Source organism: Mobula hypostoma, chromosome 15 (genome assembly GCF_963921235.1).
Source record: "Mobula hypostoma chromosome 15, sMobHyp1.1, whole genome shotgun sequence".
Taxonomy (NCBI): domain Eukaryota; kingdom Metazoa; phylum Chordata; class Chondrichthyes; order Myliobatiformes; family Myliobatidae; genus Mobula; species Mobula hypostoma.
In genome coordinates, this window is record NC_086111.1 from 74,211,322 (window position 1) to 74,237,618 (window position 26,297).

The 26,297-nt window shown below is 50.9% G+C and overlaps 1 protein-coding gene across 2 annotated transcripts in view; it reads left to right on the forward strand.

The window, feature by feature from the left end:
• The window catches only part of uroc1 (urocanate hydratase 1), a 67,705-nt gene that overhangs the window by 1,953 nt on the left and 39,455 nt on the right, over window positions 1-26,297 (forward strand). For both annotated transcript variants that reach the window (XM_063068270.1, XM_063068271.1), the window contains exons 2-10: window positions 3,395-3,525; window positions 7,173-7,266; window positions 10,443-10,502; window positions 10,823-10,951; window positions 12,357-12,418; window positions 17,719-17,785; window positions 19,132-19,275; window positions 22,027-22,115; window positions 26,206-26,268. In XM_063068270.1, the coding sequence (XP_062924340.1) occupies window positions 3,395-3,525; window positions 7,173-7,266; window positions 10,443-10,502; window positions 10,823-10,951; window positions 12,357-12,418; window positions 17,719-17,785; window positions 19,132-19,275; window positions 22,027-22,115; window positions 26,206-26,268 (839 nt within the window). The remainder of the gene's footprint in view (window positions 1-3,394; window positions 3,526-7,172; window positions 7,267-10,442; window positions 10,503-10,822; window positions 10,952-12,356; window positions 12,419-17,718; window positions 17,786-19,131; window positions 19,276-22,026; window positions 22,116-26,205; window positions 26,269-26,297) is intronic.

Sequence of the window (26,297 nt, forward strand, 5' to 3'; positions counted from 1 at the left end):
CCCCGGGGCCTGTTTGTTTGCTGTGAGATATCTTTACCCTCATCCACAAATCCTCTTGAAGGCCAACAAACCCCTCAAGCTTCTTGTAGAGCTGCGTGTTTCCACTGAGTGATCGGTGTACAAGGATACCCTGCTCCCGCTGAACACCAGTGTCTCAGCATTAGAAACTCTCCCTGCTATTTCACTCTGTTCCTGTTGCACACCAGATCCCAGCTGCCATAGCTTTGCCCATCCGAAACCGGCCCCTCTCCCCTTGCGCTAAAGACAAAAATGTATTAGAAGCACTTGAAAGGTTGGACAGGTTCTGTGAAAAGCAAAACCCCTTGCAAATAAAGACAGGCCCACGGACGTCACCATAACAGCCCTGAGATTCACCTACTGTGGATGCCCACAAGAAACATAATAGAAAGCATGAAAGACCGCACTGCACAGGACAGGCAGACAACCAGAGTGAAGCAGGCAAATACAAATGGAAACAACAGAAAGAAATCATAATAACAAACAAATAACCAATAAATATTGAGAACATGAGATGAAGAGTCCTTGAAAGTGAGTCCATAGGTTCAGGAGCCTGATGGTTGAGGGGTAATAACTGTTCCTGAACCTGGTGGTGTGGGACCTGATGGTTGAGGGGTAATAACTGTTACTGAACCTGGTGGTGTGGGACCTGATGGTCGAGGGGTAATAACTGTTCCTGAACCTGGTGGTGTGGGACCTGATGGTTGAGGGGTAATAACTGTTCCTGAACCTGGTGGTGTGGGACCTGATGGTTGAGGGGTAATAACTGTTCCTGAGCCTGGTGGTGTGGGACCTGATGGTTGAGGGATAATAACTGTTCCTGAACCTGGTGGTGTGGGACCTGATGGTTGGGGGGTAATAACTGTTCCTGAACCTGGTGGTGTGGGACCTGATGGTTGAGGGGTAATAACTGTTACTGAACCTGGTGGTGTGGGACCTGATGGTCGAGGGGTAATAACTGTTCCTGAACCTGGTGGTGTGGGACCTGATGGTTGAGGGGTAATAACTGTTCCTGAACCTGGTGGTGTGGGACCTGATGGTTGAGGGGTAATAACTGTTCCTGAGCCTGGTGGTGTGGGACCTGATGGTTGAGGGATAATAACTGTTCCTGAACCTGGTGGTGTGGGACCTGATGGTTGAGGGGTAATAACTGTTACTGAACCTGGTGGTGTGGGACCTGATGGTCGAGGGGTAATAACTGTTCCTGAACCTGGTGGTGTGGGACCTGATGGTTGAGGGGTAATAACTGTTCCTGAACCTGGTGGTGTGGGACCTGATGGTTGAGGGGTAATAACTGTTCCTGAGCCTGGTGGTGTGGGACCTGATGGTTGAGGGATAATAACTGTTCCTGAACCTGGTGGTGTGGGACCTGATGGTTGAGGGGTAATAACTGTTCCTGAACCTGGTGGTGTGGGACCTGATGGTTGAGGGGTAATAACTGTTCCTGAACCTGGTGGTGTGGGACCTGATGGTTGAGGGGTAATAACTGTTCCTGAACCTGGTGGTGTGGGACCTGATGGTTGAGGGGTAATAACTGTTCCTGAACCTGGTGGTGTGGAACCTGATGGGTGAGGGGTAATAACTGTTCCTGAACCTGGTGGTGTGGGACCTGACGGTTGAGGGGTAATAACTGTCCCTGAACCCGGTGGTGTGGGACCTGTTGATTGAGGGGTAATAAGTGTTCCTGAACCCGGTGGTGTGGGACCTGATGGTTGAGGGGTAATAACTGTTCCTGAACCTGGTGGTGTGGGACCTGTTGATTGAGGGGTAATAACTGTTCCTGAACCCGGTGGTGTGGGACCTGAGGCTCCTGTACCTCCTTCCTGATGGCAGCAGCGAGAAGAGAGCATGTCCTGGGTGGTGAGGGTCCCTGATGATGGATGCTGATTTCTGGTGATGGTGCTCTGTGTAGATGTGCTCAGTGGAGTGGGGGCTTTACCCGTAACTGACTGGACCGGATGCACCACTTGTCTTCAAGCTCAGCAGGACCTGCCCCACTGGAATTTGCCCGTCAGCACAATAGGTCTATGGCAGACGTAACCTCTATGGCTCTGCGTGGGGCCCGAAATCATCTGGACAATACAAACACCCGTGTCAGGATGCTGTTCATTGACCAGGACATGCCCTCTTCTCATTGATACCGTCAGGAAGGAGGGACAGGAGCCTGAAGGCACACACTCAGCGATTCAGGAACAGCTTCTTCCTGAATGCACATTGAACCCATGAACACTACCTCACTTTCTTTAATTAATTCTGCTTTTGCACTATTTTTAATTTAATACAAATTAATTTTTTAACAATTTAATATACATAAGTGTGTGTGTGTGTGTGTGTGTGTGTGTGTGTGTGTGTGTGTGTGTGTGTGTGTGTGTGTGTGTGTGTGTAAGGCAGCACAGACTCCCAATGTCTAGAGATAATCCTGCTCATCCCAAGCCAGTGTTATCTCTGCTTACTGAACGTGGTTAATTATTATTTGAAATATGTGACGGACAGCTCCGTGATCAATTAACCCTCCATAACCAGGTTCTGATTTCTGATGCACTTGGGTCCGCAAGGTCTGGAGTTGCACTGAAAGGCTGAGACGCTAAGTCTGCTCACACATTCCCACACAGATATTCCCCGCCCACCCATAGGAGCATGAGGTTGGTTCAGTGGGAATCTTCCAGCCCCTCTCTCACTTCCACCCCTCCCACAGTGTGACCCTCCCTCAGTACCACCCCTCCCACAGTGACCCTCCCTCAGTACCACCCCTCCCACAGTGTGACCCTCCCTCAGTACCACCCCTCCCACAGTGTGACCCTCCCTCGGTACCACCCCTCCCACAGTGACCCTCCCTCAGTACCACCCCTCCCTCAGTGTGACCCTCCCTCATTACCACCCCTCCCACAGTGACCCTCCCTCATTACCACCCCTCCCCACAGTGTGACCCTCCCTCAGTACCACCCCTCCCACAGTGTGACCCTCCCTCAGTACCACCCCTCCCACAGTGTGACCCTCCCTTAGTACCACCCCTCCCACAGTGTGACCCTCCCTCGGTACCACCCCTCCCACAGTGTGACCCTCCCTCGATACCACCCCTCCCACAGTGTGACCCTCCCTCAGTACCACCCCTCCCACAGTGTGACCCTCCCTCGGTAACACCCCTCCCATGTTATGCCATTGGGGAGTGAGACAGGGAAACCACAACCATCCAAGTCTAGTTGAAGAAGTGATTCCCTCTCTAGAGGGTGGGGACGGACATCTCATAGTAACTACAAGGTGTGTGTGTGTGTGTGTGTGTGAGAGAGAGAGATTGTGGGTGGGTACATCTGTGTGTGTCAGTATGTCTGTACTGACGGTCTGTGTTGCTGCTGACGGTATGTCCCTGCTGTTGCAGTTGGCGGTGAGGAATGCTTTGCGTTACTTCCCAGCGGATCTCCACGCTGCTCTGGCCCCAGAGTTCACTGACGAGCTCAGGCAGTTTGGGCACATCTACATGTACCGGTTCTGTCCTCAGATCGACATGCGGTGAGGCCTCCCTCCCCCACTGTCCTCAATCCCCCCCCACCATCCTCTCCCACCCCACCGTCCTCAAATCTCCCCCCCACCATCCTCAATCCCCCCACTGTCCTCAACCCCCCCACCATCCTCTCCCACCCCACCGTCCTCAAATCTCCCCCCCACCATCCTCAATCCCCCCACTGTCCTCAACCCCCCCCACCATCCTCTCCCACCCCACTGTCCTCAAATCTCCCCCCCACCATCCTCAATCCCCCCACTGTCCTCAACCCCCCCCACCATCCTCTCCCACCCCACTGTCCTCAAATCTCCCCCCCACCATCCTCAATTCCCCCACTGTCCTCAACCCTCCCATCATCCTCTCCCACCCCACTGTCCTCAACCCCCCATCATCCTCTCCCACCCCACTGTCCTCAACCCCCCCCACCATCCTCTCCCACCCCACTGTCCTCAAATCTCCCCCCCACCATCCTCAATCCCCCCACTGTCCTCAACCCCCCCACCATCCTCTCCCACCCCACTGTCCTCAAATCTCCCCCCCACCATCCTCTCCCACCCCACTGTCCTCAAATCTCCCCCCCACCATCCTCTCCCACCCCACTGTCCTCAACCCCCCCACCATCCTCTCCCACTGCACTGTCCTCAAATCTCCCCCCCACCATCCTCAATCCCCCCACTGTCCTCAACCCCCCCACCATCCTCTCCCACCCCACTGTCCTCAAATCTCCCCCCCACCATCCTCAATCCCCCCACTGTCCTTAACCCCCCCACCATCCTCTCCCACCCCACTGTCCTCAAATCTCCCCCCACCATCCTCAATCCCCCCACTGTCCTCAACCCCCCCCACCATCCTCTCCCACCCCACTGTCCTCAAATCTCCCCCCCACCATCCTCTCCCACTGCACTGTCCTCAAATCTCCCCCCCACCATCCTCAATCCCCCCACTGTCCTCAACCCCCCACCATCCTCTCCCACCCCACTGTCCTCAAATCTCCCCCCCACCATCCTCAATCCCCCCACTGTCCTCAACCCCCCCACCATCCTCTCCCACCCCACTGTCCTCAAATCTCCCCCCCACCATCCTCAATCCCCCCACTGTCCTCAACCCCCCCCACCATCCTCTCCCACCCCATTGTCCTCAAATCTCCCCCCCACCATCCTCAATCCCCCCACTGTCCTCAACCCCCCCCACCATCTTCTCCCACCCCACCATCCTCAAATCTCCCCCCACCATCCTCAATCCCCCCACCATCCTCAAATCTCCCTCCCCCACTGTCCTCAAACCTCCCTTCCCCACCGTCCTCAAATCTCCCCCCCACCGTCCTCTCCCCCCCACCATCCTCAAATCTCCCCCCACTGTCCTCAATCCCCCCACCATCCTCAAATCTCCCTCCCCCACCGTCCTCAAATCTCCCCCCCCACCGTCCTCAATCCCCCCACTGTCCTTAAATCTCCCCCACCATCCTCAAATCTCCCCCCCACCATCCTCAAATCTCCCTCCCCCACCGTCCTCTCCCCCCCAGCATCCTCAAATCTCCCCCCACTGTCCTCAAATCTCCCCCACCATCCTCAAATCTCCCCCCACCATCCTCAAATCTCCCTCCCCCACCGTCCTCTCCCCCCCAGCATCCTCAAATCTCCCCCCCACCGTCCTCAATCCCCCTTCTTGTTGCTGCTTTACCCTCTGATTGTGCTTTAATGTCAATTTCACATTGACACATCATCATTACGAGCCGTGTCATGTGACATCATCATTATGCGCTGCATTGTCTGACGTGGGCGAGCCTGGTTTTGCCATGACCGTGAATGTTCTTGGGAAATTTTTCTACAGAAGTTGTTTGCCATTGTATACTTCTGGGCAGTGTCTTTCCAAATGGGTGCCCCCCACCACCCCTCCAGCCATTATCAATCCTACTGTCAGTGTCACATAACCAGGACTTGTGGTCTGCACCAGCTGCTCATACAACCATCACCACCTGCTCCATGGCTTCCCATGACCTTGATGGGGGGGGGCTAGGCAGGTGCTACACCTTGCCCAAGGGTGACTTGCAGGCTAGCAGAGGGAAGGAGTGCCTTACACCTCCTTTGGTAGGGATGTGTCTGCACCCCATCACCCCACATTGACACAGTTCCTGTAAAACACTCTGAATCTCAGTGCCACCAGCATCTAACTGCCCCTTGAACTGGAGAGGATGATCTGCCTTCTGATGGGTAGTTAGCAGTGGGCATTACCTTCTGATGTAGTTAGCAGTGGGCATTACCTTCTGCTGGAGGGATGACTCAGGTTTCATATTCATAAGGAATGCCTTTTAAAAGTCTCCTCGATACTGGGGAGGCCTGTGAAAGAACATTGTGATATTTCCAACTCTCAGTCAAGCTCCTGTGCAATTACAACACCACAATTAAGTTTAGATATTTGAATATTTTCTGGTGTCTGGGACTCATTTGGAGTCATACAGAAATACAGCTCAGAAACAGGCCCTTCAGCCCATCTAAACTGCCTACACCCATCGACCTGCACCGGGACCTTAGTCCTCCATATCCCTTCCATCCATATACCTACCTAAACTTCACTTAAATGTTGAAATTTAGCACACCTGCACCACTTGTGCTGGCAGCTCATTCCACACTCTTATGACTGTCTGAGTGAAGAAGTTTCCCCTCCTGTTCCCCTTAAACTTTTCACCTTTCACCCTTAGCCCATGACCTCTGGTTGTAGTCCCACCCGCCTCGGAGGAGATAGCCTGCTTGCATTTACCCTGTCTATACGCCTCATAACTTTGTATACCTCTATCAAATCTCCTCTCGTTCTCCTGCACTCCAGGGAATAAAGTTCTAACCTATTCAATCTTTCCCAATAACGCAAGCCCTCCAGTCCTGGCAACATCTTTGTACGTATTCTCTGTGCTCTTTCCTGTACAAGGTGACCAGAACCGCAGGCAATCCGTCTACCCCACCCCTGACTGCCCGTCACAGGGTGAGAGTGATCCACCGTCTCCAGTCACTGCAGTGCTGGTGGGGAGAGAGTTCCAGCATTCACACTCAGGGCAAGATGAGGATAAAGATGAGCTTTATTTGTCACACGTACATTGGGACATCAAGACGCACAGTGAAATACGTCATTTGCATCAAATCATATCACCGAAGATGGTGCTGGGGGCAGCCTGCAAACATCCCCACACCTCCAGCACGGGCATAGCATTCCCACAACTCACTCATCCTGACCCGTACGTCTTCGGAATGTGGGAGGAAATGGGAGCACCCGCAGGAAACCCACACGGTCACGGGGAGAACGTACAAGTTACAGGCAGCAGCGGGAATTGAACCAGTCGCTCGCTGTAAGGCGTGATTCTAAAATGCCGCCCTGCAGCCGGATACGGCAGGCTGTCCCGCTCCGGGTGGGCAGTGACTGAGGGGGTGGTGGCATTGGCATCCCCCTGGGTGGGAGGAACAGCCTCTGGAGATCCTGAGCAGTCACCACAGCTGGAGCAACGGAGGCAGCTCAGGTCACACCCGGGATACGATCGTCGACTGTCACGTACCTTTCAGGGTGGGTGTAAAGTGGAGCGGGTTTCAAGGTGGGTCTGTCCTCACGGGGACCCTGAGAGGGGCGGCCCCCACGGGTAGTAAGCCGCTCTTTCTGTTGCCCCTCCCAGAGCGTATCCGTTCGAGGAGTATCCCAGCCGGTCGAAGGCTGCTGCAGCCATTATGCACATGATCATGAACAACCTGGACCCTCGGGTCGCCCAGGTAAGCACAACACTGCCCTCGGTGGGCGGCACGGGGGTGGGTTCCCTGCCCTCACCACCGGGGAGCCGCGGTCCTGTTGGGAAGATGCTGGAGGAACTCAGCGGTCAGTCGATGCTCCAGGCTGAGACCTCTCATCAGGGAGGGAAAGGAAGGGGGTAGAAGGCAGAATAAGAGTGTGGAGGAAAGGGGAGGAGGACAAGCTGGCAGGTGAGAGAGGGGGCAGGTGGGTGGGTGAGGGAGGGGGATGAATTAGGAATCTGGGAGGTGACGTGGGGAAAGGCAAAGGGCTGGAGAAGAAGGAATCTGACAGGAGAGGAGAGTGGACTGTGGGAGCAAAGGAAGGAGGAGGGAGCCCAGGAAGAAGTGATGGGCAGATGAGGGGAAGAGAAGGGGTGAGAGGGGAACCAGAATGGGGAATGGAAGAGAGAGAGAGGGAGGTGGGAGGAATGGCCAAAAACGTTCATACTTCATCCCCTGTCCCCACCCAGCATCTGCAGAAAGTCTTGTGTTTGTTGTTGCTCTCCATACCTTGTGCATCGGGTGACAACTTTTGCCGTTTCTTTAGCGCTTTGTCCGTTTTACGAGGCTGAGTTGCTAGCTCGATGCTCAACCCAACGTGGACGGAAAGAGTGCAAGGAGCCGGCCAGATTCGAGCCCGGGATCACTTGCCCCAAAGTCTGGTACGGGTGCCACTGCACTACCGGCCAGCATTGAAATAAATCCTGAATTTTCTATTTTTGGGTAATCCCGCTCCCCACCCTCACCCTTTCCCATTCACTCACCCCTCCTCACCTGACTCCTGCGACCTATCACCTCTCCCATATCTCGGTCATCTCATCCACCTCACCTCTCACCTCCATTCTGCGCATTTCCCTTGTGCTTTGGGTGAGTGAGTCTGGGGAGGGGACAGAACACCTTTGGAATGCAGGGACGTACGGAAATCAGCGTGGAAAGATGCAGACACCAGGCCTGATTCCTCTGGTACCAAGAAAACTGAGAGGTAGACGGGGGTTGGAGAGAGCGAAGCTCAGGCAGGGTGTCTGAGGGTGCAGGCATGGTCACGGGAGTTTGATACAATGAGGGGGTTGGGTGCAGTAAGGAGACACTGCAGGATTTGAGAAGGGGTGAGCGTAGACAGGACATACACTCAGGTACCTCCTGCACCTAATAAAGTGGCCACTGAGTGTACATTCATGATCTTCTGCTGCTGTAGCCCGTCCACTTTAAGGTTTGACGTGTTGTGCATTCAGAGATGCTCTTCTGCACACCACCGTTGTAATGTGTGGTTATCTGAGTTACTGTCACCTTCCTGTTAGCTTGAACCAGTCTGGCCATTCTCCTCTGACCTCTCTCATTAACCAGGCATTTTCACCTTCAGAACTACCACTCACTGAATTTTTATTTTTTACACCATTCTCTGTAAACTCTACAGACTGTTGTGTGTGAAAATCCCAGGAGTTCAGCAGTTTCTGAGATACTCAAACCACCCTGTCTGGCACCAACTATCATTCCACAGTCAAAGTCACTTTGATCTCACTTCTTTCCCATTCTGACTTTTGGTCTGAACAACTGAACCTCTTGACCATGTCTGCATGCTTTTATGCATTGAGTTGCTGCCACGTGATTGGCTGATTAGATATTTGCATTAATGAGCGGGAATACAGGTGTACCTAATAAAGTGGCCACTGAGTGTAGACTGTAGACCGTAGAGCATAGACCATGGACCATAGAACAAATCACCACAGAAACAGGTCCTTTCCCACAATTTTGTGCTAAATTAAACTAGTAATTAAATACCTAACAAGACAAATCCTTCCTGCCTGAACAATGTCCATATCCCTCCATTCACTGCATATTCATGAGCCTATTTATGAATTTTTAAACGGCTTTGTAGTATCTGCCACAGCAACCAACCCGGCACCAATTCCAGGGGCCCACCACCCTCTGTCCCGCACATCTCTCACCTTAAACGCATGCCTTCTAGTAATTGGAACAGGAATTGGTTTATGATTATCACAGGTACTGAGATCCGTGAGAAGCTTGTCTCACACACTGTTCGTACAGGTCGGATCATTACACAAAGCACTGAGGTGGAACAAGGGAAAACACTGACAGATTAAAGTGTCACAGTCACACAGAGAGTGCAGTGCAGGTAGACCATAAGGTGCAAGATGTTTCCACCCTGGGAAACAGCTACTCTCTGTCTAGTCTATCTATGCCTCTCATGATCTTATAAACCTCTCTCAGATCTCCCCCACCCCAGCCATTGTTTAAGCTTTCCTGGGAATCGGAATCGGGTTTATTTTAAATGTTTATGATTATATTTAGAGATGCAGGGCAGGTCGGGCCCTTCCTGACCGCCACCCAGCGACCCACTGATTGAACCCTAGTTGTCCTGATCTAGGAACAATTTACAACGACCAATTAACCCACTATCGGAACATCTTTGGACTGTGCGAGGAAACCCACGTATTCCACGGGGAGGGCATACGAACTCCTTACGGAGGATGCTGGGATTAATCTCCGAACGCTGACGCCCCAGACTGTAACGACATCACAATAACCTGCACACTACCACCGCACCCAGTTGCTGATTTGTATAATGAAATATAGGTCTTGCCAAGATAGTCCGTTCCTGTTCACAGGTTCATGGTTTGTTCAGAAATCTGATCGTGGAGTGGAAGAAATTTGTCCTAGTAGAAGATGCTCTCTAATCCAGGCAGCATCCTGGTGAGCCTCTTCTGCACCCTCCCCGGAGCCTCCATGTCTTCAAATAAATGGATTGAAAGGAGAGAAGCCACTGTAAACACAAAATACTCTGCAGATGCTGGGGTCAAAGCAACACTCACAACACGCTGGAGGAACTCAGCAGGTCGGGCAGCATCCGTGGAAACGATGAGTCGACGTTTCAGGCCGGAACGGGTCCTGACGAAGGATTCCGGCCTGAAACGTCGGCTCATTGTTTCCATGGATGCTGCCCGACCTGCTGAGTTCCTCCAGTGTGTTGTGACTGTTGAGAAGCCACTGTGATGTGAGGTGGAGTCACTGTGGGACGGACGGTGGAACGAAGTCGTTGCCTCTGCAAGAACCAATTCCCTGCCTGGAATGTTCTGGAAGTGTTTCTCCCGCAGGTTTTTGGAAAACCGCAGTGATTTCTCAGAATTCTTCTCTTGCAGTTTCCTGAGGAGTTGGTGACCTATGGAGGGAATGGGCAAGTGTTCAGTAACTGGGCTCAGGTTAGTGATGGTGACTAATGGGCTATTGTGGGATCGCACTGTGCACCCTTCCCGTCCCCATGTGGAAAGCCCTGTCCTGCTGCCCTGCTTCTTGTCCCATGTTCCATACTGTGTGTCATCCGGGAATCAGAATGAAAATCACATTGATTGTCCCTGAGATACGTTGTGAAATTTGTTGTCTTGTGTAAAACTATAAAAAGAATGCCATGGAGTTGCAATAAGAAATATTAAAAAAACGAGCAAATAATTCCGACGTGGGGAAGGATTTGGGAGACCTTTCTGGGTGGACCTGCATGACCTTTGAACTCTTGTGTCGGCAGTTCTGGATAACGATGCACTACCTGTCCGAGATGGGAGAGGACCAAACACTGGTGATGTGTAGTGGACACCCCCAGGGCCTGTTCCCCAGTGTCCCCAGTGCACCCCGTGTCGTCATCACCAACGGCATGGTAAGGGAATTTGCAGTCTATTGGGAGGGCCCTATCACTCTATTCTGTGATCTCCTTACATAGAACTCTAAAACACAGTACAGGCCCTTCGGCCCGCAGTATTATGCTGTCCTTTTAGCCTGCTCCAACATCAATCTAACCCATCCCTCCCACATGGCCCTCCAGTTTTCTATCATCCATGTGCCTGTCTAAGAGATTGTTAAATGCCCCTAATGTACCTGGCTCTACCACCAGCCCTGGCTGTACGTTCCATGCACTGTTCCCTCCAAGGTCCGCAGGTGTGTGACTGCACAGTGACTAAAATGCTCCCACATACATAGCCTTTGTTCCTATGCAGCTGGAGTTTTAATATTTAAACTAAAGTTCCACACAGTTTTCAGGCCATGCGGACCTTGGAGGGAACAGTGCGTGGAACTCACCGCCGGGGTGCTGGTAGAGGCATTTAACAAACTCTTAGTTAGGCACATGGATGATAGAAAACTGGAGGGTCATGTAGAAGGGAAGGGTCTATCCATGGCCGCCTCTACTGTAAAGTTGAAGCCACACTCAGGTTGGAGGAACAACACCTTATATTCCGTCTGGGTAGCCTCCAACCTGATGGCATGAACATCGACTTCTCTAACTTCCGCTAAGGCCCCACCTCCCCCTCGTACCCCATCCATTATTTATTTATATACACACATTCTTTCTCTCTCTCTCCTTTTTCTCCCTCTGTCCCTCTCACTATACCCCTTGCCCATCCTCTGGGTTCCCCCCTCCCCCTTTTCTTTCTCCCTGGGCCTCCTGTCCCCTGATCCTCTCATATCCCCTTTGCCAATCACCTGTCCAGCTCTTGGCTCCATCCCTCCCCCTCCTGTCTTCTCCTATCATTTTGGATCTCCCCCTCCCCCTCCCCCTCCCACTTTCAAATCTCTTACTAACTCTTCCTTCAGTTAGTCCTGATGAAGGGTCTCGGCCCGAAACGTCCACTGTACCTCTTCCTGGAGATGCTGCCTGACCTGCTGCGTTCACCAGCATTTTGTGTGTGTTGCTTGAATTTCCAGCATCTGCAGATTTCCTCGTGTTTGCCCTTCATTGGAGGCGCACATTCCAAAGCCCCCGTTATCTCTAGCCATAAGCCCAAACACTGCTGCTACAGAAAGACCATGACATTAGCAGTGAAACCTTTCCCAGGGTGTTACAAAACAAAACTTACCTCTGACATCCCTCCTATACTTTCCCCCCTCATACTGGCCATTCCCACCCTGGGAAAAAGGCGCTGTCTGTCCGCTCGATCTATGCAGAATCAACCTCCAGTTCTTGCTGTGTTTCCCTGTGGTGCTGCAGATTTCTGTCCGCGGGTTGGTGTTGGTGAGATCTCTTGATCCTTGTTCTATACCTGACGCATTTCTCTGCTGTGTTGCAGGTTGTACCCAATTACTCCTCGAGGGACGAGTACGAGAAGATGTTTGCCATGGGAGTGACCATGTAAGGGATTTCCTGTCGAGCTCTGTTTGTTAGTTGTGCCTCAGTGGGTTTGACTCAAGTGCAGAATCCCAGACTGGTCAGGAGAGGGCGCCATTGGGTTGTAACTTCACACTTTGTGGACCTGAGTTCTAATGTTCCACCTTGGTTTATTACTGTCTCGTGTACCGAGGTCCAGTGGAAAACTTTGCTTTGCATACCATCCATACAGATCATTTCATCCCATGACAAGGGTCAGTAAGTTGTGGACATGCTCTGTTGGCGTCGGAAGTTGCCGACACTTGTGGGCTGCCCCAGCACATCCTCGGACTGTGTTGGTTGTTGATGCAAGTGGCAACATGGCACTGGATGTCTCGATGTACATGTGACAAATAATGCTAATCTTTTAGAGAATTTTTGCAAGGTAAAGCACTCACAGAATGCAGGATACAGTTTCAGACAAAGTGCAGTGCAGGCAGACAAGGTGCAAGGTCTTAACAAGGTACAGTCCTGTGCAGAAGTGTTAGACACGTATATACAATACCTCGGGTGTCTAAGACTTTTGCACAGGACTGTATTCATCAACGTGGAGCAGAGAGCGAGTTTGTAAATCTGGCAGGAACTAAGGATGTTGGGAGTGGCGAGGGTGGGGCACTGTGGGAGGGGTGTGGGACATGGTAGAGAAGGAGGGCCAGAGATGGGGTGGGGGGTGGTGCAGGTGCAGACACACCCAGCCCTGAGACACTAGGCAAGGCCATTTGATTCCATTACAGAATGTCTCTCTGGTGCTTCCCGCTCCCTCCCCTCTCCCTTCCCCTTTTCCCAACCGTGATTCCCCTCTCACTGTTCCTTTCCCACCCTCATTCCAGATCAGAATCAGGTTTGTCATCACTCACATATGTCATGAAATTTGTTTTTTTTGTGGCAGTAGTACAGTGCAATACATGAAATTACTACAACACTGTGCAAAACTCTTAGGCACCCTAGCTATATATATGTGTTTAAGACTTTTGAACAGGTCAAAGGTTAATCTTATTGTACAAGGGGTCCAATCAATAAAAGCGGGGTACAGTACCTAGAACATAGAACAAACAGAACAGGCCCTTCAGCCCACAGTGTTGTGCCAACCTTTGAAGTTACGCCTACGTCAGACTGCTGTTTATTGATCACAGTTCAGTGTCCAACACCATCGTACTCTCAGTACTAATCAACAAGCTCCCAAACCTGAGCCACAGTCTGTGAGGATCAGAAATAACGTCTCCTCGCCGACAACTCTGGTGCACTCTAGGCTGTGTACTTAGCCCACTGCTCTGCTCTCTCTTCACTCTCGACTGTGTGGCTGGGCACAGCCCAAATGTCATCTATAAATTTGCCGATGAGATTGATCAGCTGGCTGAGTGGTGTCACAACAACAACAGTAAAACCAAGGAATTGATTGTGAACTTCCGGAAGGTGAGGTTGAGGGATCAGAAGTGGAAAGGGGGAGCAGTTTCAAGTTCCTGGGTGTCAAAATCTCTGAAGATCTATCCTGGGCCCAACTTTTGATGCAGTTTGAAAGAGGCTATATTTCATTAGGAGCTTGAGGAGATGTGGTACGTACCAAAGACACTTGCAAGTTTCTACAGATGTACCGTGGAGAGCACTCGAGCCGGCTGCGTCACTGTCTGGTGTGGAGGGGGGTGGGGGAGGTGGACACTGCAGAGGATCAGGAGAAGCTAAAGAAAGTTGTAAACTCAGCCACCGTGGGCGCTGGCCTTCCCGGCAGCGAGGGCATCTTCAAAAGGTAATGCCTCAAAAAGGTGAGGACCCTCACCACCCAGGACGTGCCCTCTTCTCACTGCTACCATCAGGGGGGAGGTACAGGAGCCTGAAGACACACACTCAATGTTTCTGCAACAGCTTCTTCCCCTCAGCCGTCAGGTTTCTGAATGAACCCGTGAACACCACTTCACTTTCTTACTCTTTGTGCACTGCTTATTTAATTTAACTTTTATACGTACTTCTTGTAATTTATAGATGTTGTGTATTGCCCTGTACTGCTGCTGCAAAACAACAAATTTAATGACGTGTGTCAGTGATATGAAACCTGATTCTGATTCTGAGCTCAAGTTGAGGTTTATTGTCGTTCAACTGTACCCATGTATACCACCAAATGAAACAATGTTCCCCACAGACCAGGGTGCACAACACAGTACATACAACTCACACACAACTGTACCCATGTATACCACCAAACGAAACAACGTTCCCCACAGACCAGGGTGCACAACACAGTACATACAACTCACACACAACACAAAGTAATATTACCACAAATAATAAGGTGCATTTACAACACGAGTCAACAAATAAACAGTATAACACCACTGGTGCTTCGTGCTTGATGAGACCTGGGTGGTGGCAGGGAGTTCCATAGCCTTACTGTCTGGGGCAAGAAGCTGTTTCCCATCCTGACAGTCCTTGTCCTAATGCTACTGCCTGATGGTAGGGGGTCAAAGAGATTGCAGGATGGGAGGGATCATTGACAATGACAAGGACCCAGCTCTTGATAAACATCTGTAATGGGTGGAAGAGAGACCCCAATGATCCTCTCGGCAGTCCTCGCAATCCTTTGTAGGGACGCAGTCAGATGCCTTGCGGTTCTTGTACCAGATGGTGAGGACACGCTCAATGATTCTGCTGTAAAATTTAATATCAATCTAACCCTTCCTTCCCACACTGTTCTCCAATTTTCTATCATCCGTGTGTCTATCTAAGAGTTTCTTGAAGTCCCTCATGTACCTGCCTCTCCCAGTAGGACTGGGAGGGTGTTCACTGCACTCACCCCTCTGCGTGTTTTAAAAATAAACTTACTTCTGATCATCTCCTCATACTTTCTTCCAGTCACTTTAAACGTACACCCCCACGGTATTGGCCATTTCTGTCCTGGGATAAAGTCTCTGGCTGTCCACTCGACCTATGCCTCTTATCATAAGTTAAGAGATAAGGGTAGAAGCTGTGCTTGACCCTGGGGACACATGCTTTCAGATTTTTGTTTGTTCTGTCTGATGGGAGAGGGAGCAGAGAGAATGTCTGGTGTGGGTGAGGCCTTTGACCATGCTGGCTGCTTTACAGAGACAGTGAGAATGTAGACAGACTGACTCGTGGCTGGTTGCCGCGATGTGCTGAATTGTGTCGACGGCTATCTGGTGGTCACGTGTAGAGCAGTTGCCATATTGATCCCTATTCAGCATCCAGATCGGACAATTGGTGAGGTCCTGATCCAGGGTTTCAGCCAGAAATGTCAACAATTCCTTTCCTTGACCTGCTGAGTTCCTCCAGCAGATTGCTTATTGCTCCACAAAAAATAGACCAGTACAGCACAGGAACAGGCCCTTCAGCCCTTAATGTTGTGCTGACCCAATTACATTAGTAATCAAATGACCGACTAAGCTAATCCCTTCAGCCTGCACGATGTCCATATTTCCCTCATATTTATGAGCCTATCTAAACGGCTCTTAGAAGTTTCTACTCTGTCTGCCTCCTCCACCACCCCAGGCACCCACCACTCTCTTGTGTATATAAAACAAAAACTTACCGCCAGACTCCAGCATCAGCGGTTTCTTGTGTCCCCAGAGATAGGGAGCTGTCTTGTACAGAGACCCCACTCACTCCACCAACCATGAGGGTGTGTTCTGGGGTTGGCCACTCTGTGGACACCGTGTCTGACTGACACTGTCGGGAACCTTAGTGTTTGCTGAAACTCTGAGCTCTCAGACTGAAGGTTCAAGGGGTTAAAGAGATGATGTATTGCGACCCCTTTGGTGTGTGTAACCCTCTGCATTGAGCCATTTCTGACCCATTTCCCCTCTAACGGTTCAAAGGGTACAGGTCTGGAACGGGTCCCGAGGCTAGAGTTTGAATCCCAGCCTGACTGTGCAGAGAGTTTGTACCATCTCCCCGTGACCGTGTGGGTTCCTCCGGGCACTGCGGTTTCTCCCACATTCTGGTTAGGGTTATTGTGTTGGAGCCGGAGGTGTGGTGACACCTGGGGGCTGCTTAACAAAACCAGTGCTGATTTAATTTGATGCATTTCACTGGTGAATGCAGCAGGCCAGGCAGCATCTCTAGGAAGAGGTACAGTCAACGTTTTGGGCCGAGACCCTTTGTCAGGACACTTCGGTGGAGCAGTCTTGATGGGCTGAATGGCCTAATACTGCTATATCTTATGGTTTTATGGTATAATACAATATCTGTAAGACTATCAGACGGGTACAGGGATAGGGAAGGTTCAGAACAGGGGCTCCCAATACAATATACGTCTTGAAATGCTTTCTCTTCACAACCATCCACAAAAACAGAGAAGTGCCCCAAAGAATGAATGACAACTAAATGTTAGGACCCCGAAGTCCTCCCATCTCCCCTCCCTCCCACGCGTAAGCGACAGCAAGCAACAATCCCCCCTCCCCCCCACCGGCAAAAAAAACAATGGCACCCGTCACCGAGCACGCAAGTGTGAGCAAAACATCAGCAAAGACACGGACTCGCAGTTACCCTGAAGACTACTTGTTCACCTGGTATTCGACATACCACAGGTTCTCTCTCTCTCCCTAATAATGGAGAAAGAGATGTCTCCGTTTTCACAACGAGCTGGGAGACATAATAAACAACCCGCTGGTTTATGATGTTAAAAGTCCATAATGCTGCTTTTTCCGAGCTCTGTGCACAAAGATCTCGGGTCTCTGGGCACACAGCCACGGATAGTCCAACTCCCCTGATGACACACGGGTCTCGATCCGACCCTCGATCTGCCCGTCTCCAAAACCCCCGAGATCCTAGGCCTCCAAAGCCGAGCTAAAGCCTTAGGCCGAGCCCTTGGTGTGCCAAACAACAACGTCCAGTTATGACACCCCGAGAGCGGGTCCCATTCCCGCAAAGAAGCATAGTCAGTGTGCAACTCCAGGTCAGGGTCTTCAAAAAGAACCCTGAAAGGGAAAAAATAAAGATATTAAAGATGGAAATAGAGCTGTTTCCGAAAAGCAAGCAAAGGAGTCGCCGTTTAGTGCCATCGTCACTCCCATCCACCGTCTTTCCAGGTAGACTATTTCATGCAGACAACTTGGTCAGTATGTACAGATTGGGCTGAAGGGCCTGTTTCTCTGCTGTATGACTCCACGACTTCGCCTAGTATATTCTCGGCCAACAGTTTCACCGTTAACGGTACAAACCGGGGCCATTCAGCCGTTGCATCCACATGTACACCGGTGACCCAGTCCTTCGTCACACCGAGCTCCAGGGTCTTCAGACGGTCAAAGTAATGGGAGGCTTTGCTTTGTTTGTCACAGGTATGGCCAGATGACTGCTGGAAGCTACTGCTACATTGGACCCCAAGGGATTGTCCACGGCACAGTGGTAACGATGTTTCCCTCCCCTCGTCAATACAACACCTCCGTTACCTCGCGGGCTGAATGGAAAGGGCAGGGGTCATACTGGGCTATGGTCTCACCTCCAGGTCACAATGTCCACGTCTCACTCACACTCACACTCACAGACACGTGCGCGGTACCGATGGAGGGAGTAGAACAGAGAACTCAGAGCACTACAGCACAGTACAGGCCCTTCGGCCCACAATGTTGTGTCAACCTTTTAAACTACTCCAAGATAAATCTAACCCTTCCCTCCTACACAGCCTCCATTTTTCTATCATCCATGTGCCTAAGAGTTTCTTAAATGCCTGCAATGTATCTGCCTCTCCCACCACCCCTGGCAGCACATACCACACACCCACCACTCTGTGTAAAAACCCTACCCATGACATTCCCCCCCGACCATACTTTCCTCTAAAAACCTTAAACAGACGTCCTTTGCAAGATCCATGGACACCATCTATGTGTCTCAGGGAATCTATGATTCCAGTTGTATAAAGTTGAGAATCCCTGTGGGTCACAATCCCAGAGAGAACAAACTCCTCACATCCATCTGAAATAGATGCTCCCCACCCCCAATCTGCATTCACCCAGCCCTTATCCCCCTTCCCTCATCTCTTCCCAACACCCATCTTAAAAACACCGATCTCCTCCCACCTTCCTTCTTTCCCTGACCTCCTGCTCTCTCCAACTTATAACGTCCCCATGGTTCCCATTCCTCTGGTCCTTCTCCCTCCATCTCTCATCTCCTTCTGACACTCAATTCCCTCAATCTCCCATCTCTCATCTCCCTATCTCTCTCTGAGCCCATCTCTCATCTCCCCATCTCTCTCAATCTCCCCATCTCTCTCTGAGCCCATCTCTCATCTCCCCATCTCTCTCAGTTTCCCCATCTCTCTCATCTCCCCATCTCTCTCCAACTCATAAACTCCCATGGCCCCCATTCCCATGGACCTTATCCACCGTCTCGTAAATCCTCCCAACACCCAACCTCCAGTCCCCCATCTATCATTATCTCCCGTCTCTCACTACCGCCATGTCCCCACGATTCACATTCCAAATCTCCAATCTCCTGTCTCTCCCTGATCCCCATCTCCCTCCTGCTTCCATTCCCCCACCACTGATCCCTCATCCCAATCTCTCTATCACCTCGGTCAGTTCAGTCACTCCCCGAGGAGACCACCTTGCCACATCCAGTCCGTGTACCCCTTGTCTGAGAGAAGGTTAGTGAACTGCCACTCCTCCCCAGCTGTTGCCCCGAGGCCGGAGAGACGGGTTCTTGGCACGATCAGCTTGCCAGGGTTAAAGGCCCGGTGCCCGTTCCTTTTTCAGCTGACGGTGTTGAACGCTGGCCGGCGTTACCTGGGATTGGACGACCTCAGTGGAAAAGTCTTCGTGACCTCGGGCCTGGGGGGGATGAGCGGTGCACAGGCCAAGGCAGCCGTCATTCTGGGCTGCGTGGGCGTGATCGCAGAGGTGAGTCTGTGCGTCCACCACAACATCGGTCAGAACCCGGTCCGGGAAAGGGTGGGTACGATGGGGGCGGGCAGTGGGTATGATGGAGCGAGGGTACTGGGGTGATAGGGGTTCAGGGAAAGGTGGGAGATGGGGGGGTCATTTTTACTATGTTCTGTACCAGCAGTTGTGGTTGAAATGACAATAAAAAGTGACGACTTGACTTGACTTGAAGTGGGGAATTGGAGATTGGGGAATGGGAACAGCAAGGGGATGGGGAAGGGGTAGATGGCATGCAGGGAGATGGGAGATAAGGGAATGGGGAATGGAAAATGGGGAGAAGATGAGGGTCTGGGGATTTGGAATGGGAATCGTGGGGAGATGGGGGATTGAGAGAGTTGGGTTTTGGGAGGAGATGGGAGACAGAGGATAAGGGCTGGGAGTATGGTGGATGGGGAGATAGAAGATAGGAGACAGTTGGGAGGTGGGAATTAGGGAAAGGAGCGATGAGGAGGATGGGAACCATAGGGAAAGGCGAGATTGAGGGATTTGTGGAATTAGGTGTGGGAAGTGATGAGAGATGGGGGAGAGGTGACAAATGGGGAATGGGAACTACGGGAGATAGGGAAGGAGAGATGGGAGATGGGGTGGGTGAGTGATTGGGGGGGGATTACGTTTCAGGATGAGATGAAATCCTCCACCTTAGAGGATTTCAGACATTCATCAACCCCGTGAGAAGATCTCACTTACCTCTGATCCATGATCTTGCATTTTAGCCCCTTGCACTGGTGGACGCAACCCCATGTCCATGTTCTCAAGCTCTGCTCAGTTCCAATAAGATCACCTACTGTTCTTCCAAACTCAAAAGGAGATGATTTCTTTAGACACTCCTGGTAGGACAACCCTCTCATCCCAGCAATTCCTAGTGCATTGTCTCCGATGCCAGAGTACCTTTACTTAAATAAGGGGCACAGAACTGTAGACAGTACACTGGGTTTGTCCTCACCAGTACTCTGCACAACTGTGACAATAATTTGCTACTTCTAAGCTCCAGACCTCTTGAAAATAAAAACCGATCTGCCATTTGTCTTTCTAACCACTACTGCACCCACCTGTTAGCTTTATGTGATCCGTGCTCGAGAACACCTCGAGCCCTCCATCGTCTACCATCAGAAGACCCAGCCTCAGTGAGTCAGAGACAGCGTCTCCCCCTCCACTCTCAGATTTGACGAACCTCGTTACTGCTCCTTTGTTGCACTATTTGTCTGTACCCCGTGGCCACTTTATTTAAGCCTTGAAGCTGTTGAACCAGGTCCAGCAAAGGGTGGGCGTGATGAGGACCATGCGGAGTTGGAGGTGGGATATGGGGGGAGCTGGAAGTTGGGGAATTGGAACAGCAAGGAGATGGGGAAGGGCAAGATGGGGGTGCAGAGTGGGTTACCTGCACTGAATAAAGTGGCCATTTTAATGCCTTTGCACTGCTCCCTTAAAACAACATTTCACATCATATAAGTTAGTGATAATAAAAATGATTTGATTCCCATTCTGACTTCACTCATCTGCATTCTCTCTCCCTCTCGATTCGGGTCCCCAACCTCTTTTACTCCATGGACCCTTCCCATTAACCGAGAGGTCTGTGGACACCAGGGTAGGAGCCTCTGATCGAGGTTATAATCTGCCTTCCTATTTTTCTTTCACAACCTCACTCTTTCAAAGATTCAAAGTACATTTATTATCGAAGTATGTATACAGAATACAATTCTGAGGTTCGCGCTCCCACAGGCAGCCAGGAAACAAAGAACCCGTTCAGGAAAACGCGCGAAAAGAAAAAGCAGATTGTGCAAACATTCAAAAGTGAGTCAACAACACACGGCTTATCAAACATCGAACTCAGAGTCCGGGAGGGGAGCATTCAGCTCGGCACCACACCACTAGCCCGCTATAGACCCCAGGGCCTTTCTTCCCTGAAACGCCCCAGTCCATGCAGATCACCCTGATCAAACTGCTCAGTAACCAGAATTCAGAAACACATTCAACATGAGCCTTTCCCACATTAAGCACCATTTGACACAACCTCATCACTCACTCAACCGACCTACATTCAGAATCAGAATCCAGTTCATCACGTACGGGGTGATGGCGTGTTAATTTCCTGTTTTGCAGCAGCACTACGGTGCAAGGATATAAAATGACAATAAATTACAAAATAAATATTGTAACAAGGCGGTGTTGATTGTCCATTGGTGGCGGAGGGGAAGAAGCTGTCCCTGAATCGTTGAGTGTCCCCCTCAGGCTCCTCCCTGATGCTCCGCACAAGAAGGGGTCAGGTCCTGGATGGTGAGCTGCTTACTGATGGTTCCACTTCCTCGAGGTATCACTCCTCGAAGATGCCTCCGGTGGTGGCTGTGCCTGTGGTGGAATTGGTTGAGTCTACAACCCTACGCGGTCCTTTGCAACTCTGTGCACTGGGAGCCTCCACTCCAGGCGGTCAGAATGCTCTCCACAGTACATCTGTAGAAATTTGCAGGAGCTTTTGGTAACAGACTGAATCTCCCGTAGATGAGTTCTCCCCATTACAGACTGGGCTCACGCTGAGTGGCAGACACCAGGACCTTGAGGACCACAACCTATGGACTCACTTTCCAGTTCTCTTTATCTCGTGTTCTCAGTTGGGGGTTTGTAAATCACCCCTGACCTTTATCAGGGAGTCATTGAGACCATCTAACTGTGTGAGAGAAGCCGGTCAGGTCAAAGCAAACCTTTCTGTTTCAGGTGGATGAGGCAGCGCTGAGGAAACGCCAGCAACAAGGATGGCTGATGGACGTGACTGACAGCCTGGAGCAGTGTGTAGTCCAGATCAGGTGTGACCCTTCGCCCGGTGCTAACACCGTCCCCGCCTCACCCATTCCTCGGCTCTGCGGACCCACTGTCTCCCTGAACTCACCCATCTGCACACCCGCACAGATCAGTGCACTATCTGATGGGCAGCAAAGTCCGGGGGAAGGGGGATTAGGAACCTGGGGGATGGGGGGGGGGGTCCTGTGGCTGAGAAAGGCGAAATGGAAGTTAATTCACCAGTTCTGCACCACAGTGGAACCTCTTTAGTCCACGATATTGTGCCTACCTTTTAAACTGCTCTAAGATCAATCTAACCCTTCCCTCCCACACTGCCTCCATTTTCCTTTCATCCATGTGCCTGTCTGAGAGTCTCTTAAATGTTCCTTATGCATCTGCCTCGATCACCACCCCTGGCAGTGTGTTCCACACACCCAGCACACTCTGTGTAAAAATAATTTATCTCTGACATTAAATTATCTCCCCCACCCCCTTGTGTTAGCCATTTCCATCCTGGGAAAAAGTCTCTGGTTGTCTTCTTGATCTATGCCCCTCGTCTCTGTCAAGTCACCTCACATCCTCCTTTGCTCCAAAGAGAACAGCCCGTGGAGAGGTAATAATGGCACATCATTAATAGACAGGTATTTGTTAAATTTGAATGGAAAGGGGTAGGATTGGGGCCCATGATCAGGTGTTTTAACCCCCGGTCATCCAGCCAACGTAAGACACTCTCTCTTCTCCCATTGGGTGGATACAAAGATCTGAAAGTGCTAACTACTGGGCTGAAGGACAGCTTCTATCCCTCTGTTATGAGCTTATTGAACGGTTGCCCAGTACAGTAAGATAGACTCCTGACCTCACAATCTTCCTCACTGTGACCTTGCACCTTATTGTCAACCAGCACTGCTCTTCTCTGTAACTGCAACAAGGTGACGCCAGTGAACCATGGCCACGTTTTGTAGGCAGCTTACCAAACTTCTAAATGTACCTCTTTTGAATTACTCTCACTGCAATTTGCAGCCTGTAATCTCCCTTTAAGCAGCATACTTTTGAACTGTCCTCACAAACTAGTGATTTCATGATCTCCTGAAGGACTGAGGACTTAACTCTGAAGCATGCATGTATGGCACCTTTAAGTGGACAAAGGTTCATCGTGATGGCCGGTAGGGATGAAGGAAGGACTCCAGGTCAAATTGAAACTCAGAGGAATGAAAGTTTACTCAGTATCTTGTTAGTGAATGTACTGTCACTGTAGAACAAGATTGAGTATCTGAGGGTACGATTGCTGTGTTGGAGGGAAATGAGGGATTGCTGTGTTCTTTGTTTCATGGATTCATGGCTCACTCCAGTCAGGCTTGTTTGAAGAAATATCTGCCCAATAATCATCACCATAGAGCCTGTATCACCAGGGTGCTGGATATGTTGGCAAGACTCGAGGGCATCTCGATACACAGGATGCACCAAGCTGCTGATTTGAAGAAGGCAAATGGTGGGGGTCTTCGGGTAAGATGATGGCTTGCTGAGGTGCAGCGGCATATATGGGGCCAACCAAAGGTGTTACTTTAGTTTTATAATGTATTTGTTATGATTGGAAGATCCTGCCTTATATTAAGAACTTAAAACTACCGTATGCCTACCCCCCCCCCGTCAGCAAGTTGCTCTTTGGCGAAGAAGCTGAAGGAGCCAAACTTAGTGCAGATTGTGCTGCCACCCGAGTCAGAGGGGTGTGGGTGTCAGTACACGACGGCGGTGTGCAGTATAACAATCGACTGATTGTCAGAGGGGTGTGGGTGTCAGTACACGACGGCGGTGTGCAGTATAACAATCGACTGATTGTCAGAGGGGCGTGGGTGTCAGTACACGACGGCGGTGTGCAGTATAACAATCGACTGATTGTCAGAGGGGCGTGGGTGTCAGTACACGACGGCGGTGTGCAGTATAACAATCGACTGATTGTCAGAGGGGCGTGGGTGTCAGTACACGACGGCGGTGTGCAGTATAACAATCGACTGATTGTCAGAGGGGCGTGGGTGTCAGTACACGACGGCGGTGTGCAGTATAACAATCGACTGATTGTCAGAGGGGCGTGGGTGTCAGTACACGACGGCGGTGTGCAGTATAACAATCGACTGATTGTCAGAGGGGTGTGGGTGTCAGTACACGACGGCGGTGTGCAGTATAACAATCGACTGATTGTCAGAGGGGTGTGGGTGTCAGTACACGACGGCGGTGTGCAGTATAACAATCGACTGATTGTCAGAGGGGCGTGGGTGTCAGTACACGACGGCGGTGTGCAGTATAACAATCGACTGATTGTCAGAGGGGCGTGGGTGTCAGTACACGACGGCGGTGTGCAGTATAACAATCGACTGATTGTCAGAGGGGCGTGGGTGTCAGTACACGATGGCGGTGTGCAGTATAACAATCGACTGATTGTCAGAGGGGTGTGGGTGTCAGTACACGATGGCGGTGTGCAGTATAACAATCGACTGATTGTCAGAGGGGTGTGGGTGTCAGTACACGACGGCGGTGTGCAGTATAACAATCGACTGATTGTCAGAGGGGTGTGGGTGTCAGTACACGACGGCGGTGTGCAGTATAACAATCGACTGATTGTCAGAGGGGTGTGGGTGTCAGTACACGACGGCGGTGTGCAGTATAACAATCGACTGATTGTCAGAGGGGTGTGGGTGTCAGTACACGACGGCGGTGTGCAGTATAACAATCGACTGATTGTCAGAGGGGTGTGGGTGTCAGTACACGACGGCGGTGTGCAGTATAACAATCGACTGATTGTCAGAGGGGCGTGGGTGTCAGTACACGACGGCGGTGTGCAGTATAACAATCGACTGATTGTCAGAGGGGCGTGGGTGTCAGTACACGACGGCGGTGTGCAGTATAACAATCGACTGATTGTCAGAGGGGTGTGGGTGTCAGTACACGATGGCGGTGTGCAGTATAACAATCGACTGATTGTCAGAGGGGCGTGGGTGTCTGTACACGATGGCGGTGTGCAGTATAACAATGTTAGTCAGTTTTCTTGTGATTTCAAGACCCTGTTGGACATCGGTAATGTGGATTGCTGCAAGTCTGGTTCACTGGTTCATTGGCCAACGGCGGGGGAGCTGCATGTCCTCAGTCGTAGTGAGGACCAGGCCACAAGCCGCGGTGTCGCCTGTTCGCAGCCGTCCAGGAGAGAGGTGTCGGAGTCGGTGTGCTCCACCAGATGCAGTCGACATATCCGGCACCCCGGTGCTGCAGGTTATGTGCTGATGTGGTGCTGCATACATGTTGGAATCAGTGCTGCTCTCCAGCGTTCGCTTGACAGAAGACAAGGCGTATAGTGTTTGACTGCAGACTGCTGCAACATTTATGGACTCGGGGACTTGGACTAGATTTTTTCGTTTGACGTATTTTTAATGCTGTCTTGTATGTGCTGTATGTGCCTTGTGGTGTGGTGTGTTTTTCATCTTGGCCCTGGAGGAACGTTGTGTTTAGTTGTATTCATGGCTATTCATGTACGGTTGAATGACAAGGAAATGAACTTGCAGTTGTCTGTGTTACATGATAAACTCTTTGCGGTGCTTGGACGTAGCAGTCTTGTTCCCCGGACCTGGAACATCTAACAATTAACTGCTGACTGTTCTACTTACCAAGTGAGTTCTCTTTGATCCTTACCGTAGTTCACGTACCTCCAAAAGCCGGCATTAATCAGCCATTGAATGCTGCCATCTCCAAACAAGAAACAGCCCACCCCGACACCTTTCAGATCATAGCTGGGAACCTCTGTCAGGTTTGTTTGAAGAAATCGCTGCCCAATTATTATCAGGATATACCAGCATCACCAGGGCTCTCGACGTACCTGACCACTGCTGTACTGTGATTAGAAATGCCTACCGTTTGTATGGATGGCCGGAATGAACACGAGGATTTTCACTGTATCTCAGTACATGTGACAATGATATACCAAATCCAATCAGCCGTCCCAATATGGGGGAGAATGTCGAAACTAAGCCCACTGCGTCTTTAGTTCATCTGAGTACCTCAGTAAAAATGCTCAAAGCAGAATGTCTTGAATCGTGACAGACTAACATTTGTTCTCCTTATAAATTTCAGGGAGGCTCGACAGACAAAGAAGGCCCTCAGCCTTGGTTACCATGGTAACGTGGTGGATCTTTGGTAGGTGGTGTATATCTGGTGGGGATTTA